Consider the following 13,920-nt stretch of genomic DNA (forward strand, 5'->3'; position numbering starts at 1 on the left):
AAATTTAACCGTACAGTACAGGAAAAGCAGAATAACTATTACATTATTTTAGGAAACAAAGACTCAACTTCGGAAGATGTCAATATGCTTTCATACTAGGAAGTATTCCCCTAAAAGAAATGTCACACCATCTATATGATTTAGTATCTGCCAAAGAATACTCAGAGAAGAGTTTTAAAAACCAGCAAGTATATAACAGTGGTTTCTTATATATGCAGCCCTACCTTCACACACAACTCAAGGGCCTACCCAGTAACTACATAATGTAAAACAGCTTCACAAGTTGAACAATACTAAATATCTGTCAAAACATCTGGCAAGCACTAAAGCAGCTCTCTGGGCAATCTGTTCCAGTGCTCGATCACTTGCACAGTAAAGAACTTCATCCTCATGTTCAGGTGGAACTCCTGTGGGTCAGTTTCTGCCTGTTGCCTCTTGTCCTATTGCTTGGCACCACCAAGAAGAGCCTGGCTCCATCCTCCTGACACTCTCCCTTCAGACACTTGTAGGCATTGATGAGGTCCCCTCTCAGTCATCTCTTCTTGAGGCTGAACAGGCCCAGCTCCCTCAGCCCTTCCTCACAAGAGAGATGTTCCAGTCCCCTCATCATCTTTGTTGCCCTCCACTGGACCTGCTCCAGGAGCTCCATGTCTCTCTTGTACTGAGGAGCCCAGAACTGGACACAGCACTCCAGATGAGGCTTCACTAGGGCTGAGCAGAGGGGCGGGATCACCTCCCTCAACCTGCTGGCAATGCTCTTCCTAATGCACCCCGGGATACCACCGGCCTTCTTGGCCACAAGAGAGCACTGCTCTTGTCCCATTTCTATACATCTATACTACTTCAGAATATATTTACTTTCCTAAGCAGGTAAATTTATTGCATTTTGATAGAGTTTTCCCTTACAGAACTGTTTCTTTTCTTCCAAAGCACTTATCAGGAATGTTAAAAATAAAAAACCAAAAGTGCTAAATTGGTGCTTCTGAAACATGTCCATTAAGATCTTTACAGACTGGAAAGCCACATCCACCCTGCAGATAAGCATATTAACAGCTGCTTGTTGCTTTGTAAAGCACTTGCACTACAGAAACAAATCTAGTACCAATGTCTTTTAAATGACCTATGGAAAATTATTAAATAAAAAATCTCTTTTATAACTTGAACAAACATTACTGTCAGAATGTATTCTGAAGTCACTGGAAATATCATGTAAGTTAAGAAAAAACTTCTGTTCAGAATAAGGATTGTGGATTTTGTTCCTTCTCATAAATACAGGAATGAAGTAGAAAATCTCTGTTAATTCTCAGAAAAGGTCTGTGGGGAACTGCACAAGATTCCCCACAGTAACTCGCTCACATGCCTCAACTAGAACTGGGCTGCAGTTTTTTCTCCGAATGGAAAGGCAGTGCAAGCTCTGTTTGACCAGTCAACTGGCCAGCAGAAAATAAGTGACACCTGTCTAATTTAATTTCACGAAGTAAGATCTCCTATCTACCAAAAAGCTACCACAGAGTTAACCTCTGAGCCTGGTCAAAACTTGAACTTCTGTGACTCAAGGTGGAGCAGAGGACAGAGAAAAAAAAAAGAGAGAGAATAAGATGGAGAATCAATATCCCCTAGAGGAATTGACCTCAAATGAGAACATTTATTCTTTCTGCTGTTTCCCACAAACCTCTAGGGATTCCAATCCAAGACCTGGCTCCTAAATAAAGTGTTGTCAAGGAGTTGTTTCATACAAAAGCCTTGAAACAATTCTCCCTGAATTAAGTTTGCCAAAAAATAAACAAAGACTGGTTTTTGTTTAATTTGTGTATAGCTCTCCAACACACCAACTTTTTGCTTAACAGTCATAAAACTTAAGTACCTTAGCACTGAGGACAACCATTTGTTAAGTTAACAGATCTTATAAATCCTTCTGAAAAAGACCGTAAAAAAGGAGGAAGGATTAATTTATTATTATACCCTTATAACTGTAAACCTAATATTTTCTCCCACCATTTTCAGCAAAATCCTCCAATATAGAAGTTTTTTCATAAAAGAATGTTTTGGTTGATGACAGAAAGAGACTTGGTAATCTGGTTTCCCAAGGAAAATGAGTCTCCTTTCTCTCCAGCAAAAAAAACCCACAAGACACAAACATCACACATAGCACTAATACTTAAGTGCACTGTCAAAAGGGTTTGGTTTTATTTTCAACTCTCAATTTATTTACCTCAGTTGGTCCAGCGTACATCATGGGGGAAGGGAATATAGCTACCACTGTTGTTTCTGGATTCAGGATTCCCTCCTCCAGGACTGCAGCATGTTGCTTCATGCGCCACATCAGAGGAACATCATCCTCCTTTGTCCAGCCTCCAAGAGGATGCAAGAGCAAAACTGGGCGCCGGTAGCCACGTTCCAAAAGTTGCTTGTGGGTATCCTGCATTAAAAGAGCATGGCCATTGTGCACCGGGTTGCGTAACTGGAATGCAAAGACAGCATCTACGGAGAAAAAACAAGACAAAAGATATAAGAAAAGCAAGTTATTTTATTAGGAGGTGTACAACCACAGAAAAATATTCAGTACAATCTTTCCTCTGAATTTTATTAAACAAATATAATAGCAATAGTCACGAGTCATTGAAACAATGCTAGCCTCAGTGGCAGCAGCACACATTTGGGTAAGTCTCTGCAGGAAGAAACAAAACAAAAAAAATGTACTTACCGGCATTCATTTCCTTGAATTTCTGCCTTAGTTCAGCTGGAGTGAGACGATATTGATCTAGTCCATCATTCCAATAAATACGATCAAGGACCTGCAGATCTCCACCTACAAGCCAGTTCCCTTGCTCCATAACCATCTAAGAAAAGAAAGGAAATTCCTCGTTAGGATTAATTGTCAGCATCTCATGAGCATCTACAACATTGCAATGGGAACACATCTTTACCAAAGAAGTGTTCCAGGTTAATTTTATTTGACAGTTGCAAGTCAAGCATCAACATTAAAAAAAAAATTTAAAAAATCACAGTAACATAGTCCAGACACGTAGGAGAAATGCACAAATCCTTAGCAGGCATATGCCTTTCTTTCAAAATTAAAGATTTTTTTAATATGTAGAAATGCAAGTAGCCAGTATTCTTAACCAACATCATTACATTACAAAGATAGTGTTTGGAAAGCCTTATATATTACAATTTATTTAGTTACAATTTTTTCTTATTTAATTACAAGATATTAATACAATGAAGTTGGCACACTTTATGATCAAAGCAAATACAGCTGCAGTGTCACCCTGTAATTCACAAGATTCTGGTCAGCAATTAAGTAAGAAGTAAACAGTTCTGATTAACTAGTCATCCACTTTAACTGGAATAAAATCAGAATCTTGGAAGTAATATGGCTTTTGGATTTGTTTCATGGTAGCACTTTACGGAAGCAACATATGTTGTACACTCACTACAATTCTTTTTATATCTTTAAATATCACCTCACCCTTTATCAAAAACTAATTATGGCAAGCTGCTTAACATATTCTAGCAGTGGCCTCAGAAAATTTCTGAGGATGCATTTGCTTTTGAAGATTGAACCACAAAAAACTTTCAAGTTTCATATACATTCCTGATTAATTTTTTAGCCTTATGTAATTTAAAGATGACAACAAATGTTCATATAGCAGAAGACACTACATACTACATCCAGAAAAAATTAAGAGTGGATTTTTCAATTTACTTCTGTTTGAGATAATGGACCTGCTGGAATTAAATGCTGCTACAGTAATCATTCCCTTCCCAAAGAAAATGCCAGATTTTGACATCTCACCAAGGTGGAGGAAAGGTGTAATAATGATATGAAGATGAGAAATATCTGCACTGCTGAAACTCTCAGGTATCCAAATATTTCTGATTAATTAAAAAGAGCCACCAAATTTTTGTACTGTCATGATACTACTATAGACCCCAGTACAGACATAAGAACATAGTTCCTCATCTTCTACATTAGTTTCAGGTATGACATTATTGCATTATAAGAATATATTCAAACTTTGACTGCATGAGATTTTCTTAGAATTTCTTAAATTTGTGTTAGATTTTTAACAAAAAGGTACTTATGTTCATCATCACAGAACACACCAAGGGCTTTGAAAATCTTCTGTTAGTCATATAGATACTTTCAGAACATATCAAAGGCTTTCCTTTTTCAAGAGCAAGGTCATTATTTGAGGCTTGATTTCTTTTTATCTAATTTTAAGACATACTTGTAAACAAAAAGAGACTACAGAGAAAAATGGGGAAAGAAACATATTCTGGCTCTGCAGAGCTAAGATGCAACATTTACATCAGCTTGCATAACCAAACACAGCGTTGTGATAAGTATGTTACAATTAGAACATTTCAGTGTGACATACACATAAGGCCAAGATAAAAAAACATAACGAACACAACAGAGGGGAAATTACTCCCCAGAGAGTTAAATGATGAACTCTCCAGGAACAGGGCCTGTTTCAAAAACATCTACACCAGGCAGGTCTCACGTGCTCCCCATGAAGGCAGAATAGAAGTTTTCTATTCTTCACAATGCATATATCCGCTGATTAAGGAGCTTTGATGATGCATCTGGCTGCACAAAGGGATGTGTTTCCTAGGCACACTGGAGGGCAAAGTTCCCTCTTCTGTAGCACAGATTCTACAGTGCATTCTAAATTCATTTCATCTGTACATATTGACATTAGATTTTCACACTAAGTGCAGACTATTCAACAGCTGCACAGAAAAAAAAACAAGACCTTTGTTTCTGCTAAAATATTTTAATTAATTTTCAAAGTAGTTTTGTTGTCAAAGTACATCAGTCACAGACACGAGCTTCACTTAATTTGCAGCTCCACAACAGTACAGCTCACAGGAGCAGATTTTCAACTTTTAAACACACACCTTGATATAGGGATGTTCCTTGCATGTCGTTCCCCATTGCCTAGCACAGCGTTCCTCTTTCCTGTGCTCGTAGAATTCGGGATTACGGAGAATGGCAACACGGCAACCTTCATACACCAGCGCAATTGCTGTACACCCGTCGAGTCTTTCTTTGTCTTCTTGAGTAGCCGTTAGCACTATAGGCACTGACAGATTAATAACTCCCCCTGCAGAGGCGAAAAAAAAGCTCTTATCGTTAGTAATGGTCATCAATGATATTACGAAAATCTACCTAATCTAACAAGCTAATTTTAAGGCTGTAAGTGTACCACACAACAGGTAGTTCAAGCACCTATTTTAACAAAGCAATGTTTAGAATGAACTCTTGTATAAGATACATGTGCTATAAAATCGAGCAAACACTGAGGTTTGAGAAAGGACAAACACAGTACTGAAAACAGCAAGTACTTATAGCTGCACACAAGTATTTAGACTGCAAGGATACTACTTTTTGGGAATCTCAAATTAATACCTTGCTCAAGAATCTATATAGAAGGTAGAAATACATAAATAACATTTTTAACATTTTTAATCATCTAAAATATTAGGCAAGATTGCTACTGGAGTGGATAATTAGTAAAAACGAAATAGCATACTCAGTAGTCATACTTTTGGTCCATAAGAAAAATTCAATGCGATAGAAGCAGACAAATGTACCAAGTAGTTGGCATACATAATTCAACTATTTCAAAAGGTGACTTTTGCTGCTTACTTAAAACTGTATTCAGATTCAAGCACATACACCTCAGAAAAAAACCTTTTGAGTTAGGCAAATATTTTGCATAGTTTGTCCAGCTGAAAGCTTACCAGCTCCTTTACTTCTAAAACTAAGCCAGTGTATCTGAATTTCAAGGTTATGTGTCATCCTCATTTTTAAGCATCTACTTCACTACCAGATGCTGGAAGTCTTGTTTTTCTTGACTACAAAAGTGATATTTGAGAAACTCAGTGGAGTAAATATTGTAAGTCTCGTATGAAGGCTTGCACTCTAATGAGCATACACTTGTTGAATGAGTGCAAAACTTTTGGGTGGCCTCCAGGAGAAAAGTCATGAATCCCTTAAAGGTAACAGAGGTTTTGCTGTTTGCCAAGACTCTAAATAAGGCTAATTTCACTATTATTTAAACAATGCGTATTTTACAGGGAAATTAAATTTGTTATGAAATTAAAAATTACAAAGCTGGATGAAAAGTTAAGGACAAAAATAGATCCCCCTTCCTTCATAATGCATAATGCATGCTCTGCTCCTCCTAAATTAAGTCTTGTTGATCAGAGTGATTTTCAAAGCAACTAGGTCCTAAAAAATTGAGTTTGGCAACAGTCACAGAGAAAGTGGTTTGACACCCCAAAATCGATAATTAAAAAAAGCCTTTTGCTTTGCAAACAAGTAAATAAATATTTCAAACTAGGAAATATAGAGATACCAAACCTGTTGATTATTAAATTTCTGCCCGTGACCAGTAACAAACACATAATACCTCTTACATTTTGCTTCAGCCACTGTACAAATAAGAAACTGAGGCAAGGTAATGAAGGGAGTTTAAGTCACAGATAAGCACAGGTTCAGGATGACGCTTTTTTCACGTAACTTAAGATTTAAAGGGTTGTTTCCCCTGGATGGATGTACAGAAGGCAAATGGAATAAAAACAAAACTAGCAGTCCAAAAGGATACTGCAAACTTTAGATCCAAAATAACAGGATGGCATTATGCCGCCTAGAATAGTACAGAGGGACTTACAGAAAAAGGCATTAGAAAATATAGGAGGGACAACAGACATCTATATCATAGAACTGAAAGAAAAGTGACTTTTTTTTCTGCTATTTGGTCTCTAGCAAGAGAAGACTAATGCAAAAGGAAGCATGGAGACAGGAATAAGGCTGGAGTAAAACAGAGCCTTCAAAGAGGAATAAATGCAAAGTGACAGAGGATCACAATCAAATTCCAAAACCTGAGAATGTTATCACTTAGTCACTACCTTAACTAATGCTTGTTCTTAGCCAACTGGTAATGCAAAATAAAATATATTCATTTAAATCATCACAGGATAACTACTAAGTCACAGTAATTCAATTATTTGTGACAATTGTTCATATTCAAGCCACATCCTCAAATTCTGATTTCATACTTGCAACAGCTCCAGCATTCAAATCAGTTTGTTGTCCTCTCTGTCTTTACTAATACAGAACAAATCTTTTGGCACACAGAGCTAAACAGCAACTAAAATGCAATTCTAAGTTAAAAAATCAATTTCGTCAAAACAAATTAGAAATGTGGATTTTAGAATTAAAAGTTTTTCATAAATGAAATCATTTGAAAAAGTAGAATTTGTAAAGCCAAAAAGACAAAACATTCAAATTCTAACACAATAGTAGCTATAAAAAGAATAAAGCCATCAAGTTTTAAACTAATTATTATCATATTCTATGCTCTTACCCCTGATCCCGGTTTGTGCACAAGCCTGAAATTGTGTTACCACACCACCACTAAGAAGCAAAGCATGAACAATATTTTAGAGGTAGGATTAGTCTGCTTGATTCTACAAATGGTGTGTTTCACCCTACCATCAAGGAGACAGTCAAAGTGAAGGCACTGTAGGTATTCTCTCTCTCTCATAAAGCCATTCAGGGGTGTTGCCCAACCTTCTGCTAGCACTTGCACCCACTGCATATCCACCTTGTAAAGAAATGGAGAAACAGATTTAGAGCAGATAAAAGTTGTTGCTTAATTACTGACAGGTAATACTCACAATCATGTATAAATCATAACAGATCATTATTTAATCCTAAAATGCAGGATAGTATAAATGCAAGATTTCTCAGTATTATAGTTTTTAATCACAAGTAATTCAAAGTTTCTACAACTAAGGAAGAAAGAACAATTTGCTCCTCACTGTTCACATTTTTGGCTATTTCCAGTCTTACACTGGATCAAATTTCCATTGGTTAAAAAACAAACTAACAAACACACAACAACAAACTTTATCTGTAAATGTTTAATAATGTTCATCTTCACAAAATTAGAGAGTCCCACTTGCCTTTATTTTTTTAACAAAGATAACTAAAAGGCTAAAAAAAAAAACAAAGAAAAATAAAAACAACACATACAATTACCACAAAAATATCAGAATTATGGGTCTGAACATTAAGACATCTAATCTTAAAACAAATTAGAAAGAAATTTCTTTTTACATAAACTAGTGATACAATCCAGAAGCAAAATTATCTCTGGAGTATTACTTCATCTAGTTCAAGAGATATCAGCTTACAGAGAGTTTCCTTCCTTAGCACTTAAAGAGTCACACTACGACTTAGTGTGTGGCCTCTATTATTTCTGCATGTGTGCTACTGAGACTTGGTCAGGGCTTTGACAAGGACAGACTTTGCTTGTGCAAGTCTCTTTTGTGAAGAGCATGACTAATTTTATTACACCTTTTAATTTATGCTGAGGCAAGTGCAAAACACAGTTTCTTCCCAAGCTTAGGTTATATACTTGCTTGATATTTAACAAGACACTGGTTGGGGGTGGAGGGAGAAATTATTTGTTTCTCTAGATAGGGAGTAATTCAGAATGGGACACTACAGAAATTTAATAATGGTGACCTTAAGTATTTATTGCTCATCAGAGCAATGAATAGTTTTACAGACACATATATGAAAAGGATCCAGTAAAATTCAGTGAAAGGAAGCATTCGTAGTAGTAGAAGACTAAGCAAATTTTAAAACTATTTACTTCAGTGCTTCGTATGTCATCTCAATCCTTCAAAGTCTAATCACTGCAGATGCTCAGCTCTGAGCTTAGTCACCTCCTAGAACAAATGTTTAGCTTTAAGTTCTACTAATACTGTCAAAAAGCCAACATAAAAACTCATGCATTGTATCTGTGTTAAGGTTTAGTTCTTCAGAAAAAGGAATGAGGTAGAATAGAAACACAGCCCGAAGCAGTTTCAGCTAATTTATCCAAATTGAAAAATAATGCATTAACCAAAATAAGAACAGGGTTGATCAAGCTGATGCATGCTTTTCTACAGTCTCTGTGCTGGAAACCAGAAAAGTAGCATGAACATGTTCTAATCAGAAAAAAGCAATAAAATAGATCCAATCATCTCTCTATAGACTTGAGCTTGCAATTGTTTGAGCTCAGTATATATATAAAAGGTTACTGTTGTTCATCTGAAGATTATCAACAAGAAGAATCAAGAAGCAGTAACTGATTTCCTTCATATTTCTAGGCAATTACAATTCAAAATAAAATGGTTTGTGTAAGTAAACTGAAAAAAAAAAAGCAATCCTTCTAGAAACAACTACTCATACAAGATATGCCAGGCATAGTTTGGTCCATGGATGAGTGGGGGTGTGGAAGGAAGTCACTCTGAATGTAATCTCCAAGGGTGGGATAAACTAAGTAACGTTATACCAGATATTATTCATGAAATTATGCTTTCTCTCAAGAAGAGGGAAAAGGTATATCAAGATATCTTCTGTAAACAGCACAGGTATTTCAACTATATCTACTTACACTAACCAGCAGATTAGACTGTCTTTCAACTTTGGCAATAAGACAACTGAACACACAATACCTTATTTATTTCCAAGGTTAACAGAGACTCAGCATCTGTTTTGGCCAACTGTAGCTTGTTTTCTGGCACGTAAAGCTCTTTCACCTCATAAGAGGCATCCACTGGTACAATGTCCTATACAAAAGGAATAAACAAAACTTAACGTTTGCTCAGAATGTTTCTTGGACAATGAACACATGATCAAGAAGTAAAATTCTAATGATGCACTACGCAGTAGCAAGAGTTTATACATTATGCAATTTTTACTCATTTAAAAGTCAGCACTGTTCCAAGATTATGATACATAACTAGTTACTCAAGCCAGATTGGCTAAAGTGAAACATTCTGACGAGATTTTTTTCTAAACCTTAAGTAACCAGTATAACATTTACCTAGTAAATATTTAACTATTGGATTGAGTGCCATTTTTATGACTTATTAATGCCTACATTACCTACAAGAGAAAGCCCCTTCTCAACAGAAAATTATTAATACAGAAGTACAAATTAAATGTATTTCCTACAGCTAATGATAACACCAGTATCCTAATCTATATACTAACACTTAGAATATTTAAGTGTGAGGCTATCTGTGCATAGATATGCAATGAACTGAAATCTAGCTTTATGACCAGAATATCAATTTTTTATTAAAAAAAAAAAAAATCAGTTTTCCTCCATGTGTATTAAACAAGACATTCTCGCTCCACAGTGCTTAAGACTCAAGATCTTACACTTCTCATAAGATATGAACACAAGGATAAAAAAATAATTTAAAAAAAGGACAAGGCCATCACAATAAAACTGTAAAGAGTCTCCTCCCAACAACAGATGCCTTACTAAGTCAAAACTCAGTCAAGTGTTCCACTGACGTTCAGTAGCAAAAAATGTGTGAAAAGAGGCTCATGGTTCTTTTTAAAACACATTTTTCAATGTGTTTGTTTTGGAAACCTTTGTAAAGTAATGTGGGTTTTTTTGAGAAAAAAACCTCACCCTTACAGCAGAGTATATACCAATCCCTAAAAACACACAGTTAGCTCAGGAATTTATCATATTTATCAGACATCAGGCACTACCTCCATGGAAAGTAAAACAAAGGGAGTGGGATGATGAAAGCAAGTGGGAGAGAAAATGACTGCAGGAGTAAAAAGATGTGGTGAGTCTCACTGGTTGTTAAATAATTCGTATCTCCAAAGACAAATAAAAGGAACACGAATTAAACCAGCATTTAGAAAAAGTGTTTTATAAGGAAAAGCTCAGTCCATTACATATCGGACATAATTTTGGAGGCAGATTTTATTAGACAGTAATTAGACAGACTCCTGCCATAGCAGTAAGCCCAGAATCAAATGAAGGTGTTGCCTCCTGTAAGGAACAGTATAATGAACGAGTACACATTATGCTGCTTCACAGAAGATTTCCCTCTGGAACCTATTTCATTACCATGCTAGAATGTCCTAATTTTACAAAACATCAGTAGCTTAAAATAAATGTGCCTATTAAAAAGATCTCTTCAGATATTATCATGGGTTTAGTGCCCCACTAATGGGCAAAACAAAGGTTTCACAATGCAGTTTCTGTCAACAACCTACTTCATTATACATATGTAAACAGCTTGAAGACAGTTCTAGCGACACTGTGTCTGACATTTAGAAAACTTCTAGGATTAGTAAACCTAGACTCCCTTGCACACATAAAAGTGGTATTTACAACAACAACTTAGATTTAAAAAAATCCAACAAAACCAGCAGCAAAAGGAATCCACGTCTTCAACTGAATGAATTTTAGGAAAATGCTAGGTTAGCAAGCCATCTAGTGACCATTTTAAGGCAGCAATTTTACTCAAAGCTTAATTCTACCAAAGGACAAGTTACACAATATTTCTAAATTATTTCTCAATGCATTCACATAAATGATGCACAATAATAGGCATTACAGAACCACAGAATATGCCGAGTTGGAAGAGATCCACAAGGATCATCAAGCCCAACTCCTGGCCCTGCACAAGACCATCCCCAAGAATCACACCATGTGTCTGAAAACATCATCCAGACGCTTTCTTGAACTCTGGCAGGCCTGGTGCTGTGACCACTTCCCTGGGGAGCCTGTTCCAGTGCCCAACTGCCCTCTGGGTGAAGAACCTCTTTCTGATATCCAGCCTAAACCTCTCCTGACACAACTTCAGGCCACTCCCTCAGGTCCTGTCACTGGTCATCACAGAGATCAGTGCCTGCCCCTTCTCTTCCCCTCACAAGAAGTTGTGACTGCCTCAGTCTCCTCTTCTCCAGGCTGAACAGAACAAGTGACCTCAGCCACTCCTCATACGGCTTCTCCTCAAGGCCCTTCACCATCTTCGCTGCCCTCCATTGGACACTCACTAACAGCTTAATATTTTTCCTATATTGCAGTGCCCAAAACTGCACACAATATTCAAGGTGAGGCCACATCAGTGCAGAGCAGAGCAGGACAATCCCCTCCCTTAAATGGCTGGCGATGCTTTGCCTGATGCCCCCCAGGACATGGTTGGCACTCCTGGCTGCCAGGGCACTGCTGACTCATATTCAACTTGCCATCGACCAGGACCCCCAGGTCCCTTTCCACACCACTGCTTTCCAGCATCTCACCCCCCAGTCTGTACGAACATCCAGAGTTGTCCCATCCCAGGTGCAGAATCCAGCACTTCCCCTTACTGAACTTCATATGGTTGGTGATTGCCCAGTGCTCCAATTTGCCGAGTTCTCTCTGCAGGGCCTCCCTGTCTTTGAGGGACTCAACAGCTCCTCCCACTTTTGTGTCATCTGCAAACTTGCTTAGTATCCCTTCTAGTCCTGCATCCAAGTCATTTATGAAGATGTTGAAGAGTACAGGGCCTAAGATGGAGCCCTGTGGAACCTCACTAGTGACAGGTCACCAGTCTGATGTTACCCCACAGTGTGTGGGGTAACATTCACTGTTACCCTCTGTGCTCGACCCCTGAGCCAATTGCTCACCCACCACAAGATGTGTTTATCCAGCTGTGTGCTGGACAGTTTGTCCAGAAGGATCCTGTGAGAGACAGGATAAAAAGCTTTACTGAAATCGAAAAAGATTACATTGACTGGTTTCCCTTGATCAGCTAGGTGAGTTACTTTGTCACTGAAGGAAATCAGGTTTGATAAGCAGGACTTTCCTCTCATGAAGTCGTGCTGGCTGTGATCAATGACTGCGTTGTCTTTCAGGTGTTTTTAAATGCCGCCTCACACTGTGTTGGTAGTTTCTCTGCTGATGCCGATTGCCTCTGGAGGTCATCTAGTCCAGCCTCCTCCTCAGAATTGGTCCCAGCACAGATGGCTGCTCAGGAACTTGATCAATCGCATATTTAGTATCTCCAAGGACAGAGCACCCACAAACACTCAGAGCAACTTATTCTAATAATTGATCTTCATAGTGGAAGACTTGTTTCCCACGTCTAGTTTGAATTTCCTATGTTTCATTTCATGTTTTTTGACCCTCATCCTACCCTTGTGCACCTCTGAGAAAAGTCTTCATCAGTTTTTTCTATACCCTCCTATCTGGATGACAGAAACAGCAACAAGAATTCCTTTAAGCCTTCTCTTCTCCAGGCTAAACAAGTCCACTTCCCCTCAGCCTCTCCTTCTGCAGTGACATACTACAGTCTGTCCATCTTGGTGACCTTCCACTCGATTCACAGAAGGACATCAATGTCTGTCTTCTACTGGGTGAGGGAGAAGGGCACAAACCTGATCATGGTATCCAGATGAGGTCTCACAAGTGTCACATAAAATAGCATCTCTTGAGCAATTGGCTATGCTCTTGCTATTACAGCAGAGTATGCAGGCAGTCTTTTTGGCAGCACGGGTACATGTTTTCATAATGGTGACAAATGGCTTTATAATGCCAAACAATTTATTTCATAGAATCATAGAATCACTGAATGGTTTGGGTGGGAAGGGACCTTGAAGATCATCTTGTTCCAATCCCCCTGCCATGGGCAGGGACACCTCTCACTAGACCAAGCTGCTCGCTCAAAGCCCCATCCAACCCGACTTTCACACTTCCAGGGATGGGGCATCCACAGCTGCTCTGGGAAACCTGTTCCTGTGTCTCACCACCCTCAGAATGAAGAATTTCTTCCTTAAATCTAATCTAAACTCCCTTCTGTCAGTTTAAAGCCATTACCCCTTGTCCTATCCCTAAATACCCTTATAAAAAGTCCCTCTTCGGCCTTCTTGTAGGTACCGGAAGGTGCTATATGGTCTCCCTGGACCCTTCTCCAGGCTGAACAACCCCAATTCTGTCAGCCTGTGCTCATAGGAGAGGTGCTTCACCCCTCTAGTCATCTTGGTGTCCCCCTCCTCTGGACTCACTCCAGCAGGTCCACATCTTTTGTGCTGGGGGCTCCAGATCTGGACAGAGT

The 13,920-nt window shown here is 38.2% G+C and overlaps 1 protein-coding gene across 1 annotated transcript in view; it reads right to left on the reverse strand.

Annotated features, from left to right (window-relative positions):
* The window catches only part of PAPSS1 (3'-phosphoadenosine 5'-phosphosulfate synthase 1), a 42,484-nt gene that overhangs the window by 10,539 nt on the left and 18,025 nt on the right, over positions 1-13,920 (reverse strand). Inside the window, exons 6-10 of the mRNA XM_027736292.2 lie at positions 9,526-9,639; positions 7,511-7,622; positions 4,909-5,114; positions 2,705-2,840; positions 2,213-2,481 (exon numbers count right to left, since the gene is read on the reverse strand). Of these exons, the coding sequence (XP_027592093.1) occupies positions 2,213-2,481; positions 2,705-2,840; positions 4,909-5,114; positions 7,511-7,622; positions 9,526-9,639 (837 nt within the window). The remainder of the gene's footprint in view (positions 1-2,212; positions 2,482-2,704; positions 2,841-4,908; positions 5,115-7,510; positions 7,623-9,525; positions 9,640-13,920) is intronic.

The sequence above is a fragment of the Pipra filicauda genome, unplaced genomic scaffold, assembly GCF_003945595.2.
Source record: "Pipra filicauda isolate LSUMZ 115617 unplaced genomic scaffold, ASM394559v2 scaffold17_size4572894_pilon, whole genome shotgun sequence".
NCBI classification, from domain to species: domain Eukaryota; kingdom Metazoa; phylum Chordata; class Aves; order Passeriformes; family Pipridae; genus Pipra; species Pipra filicauda.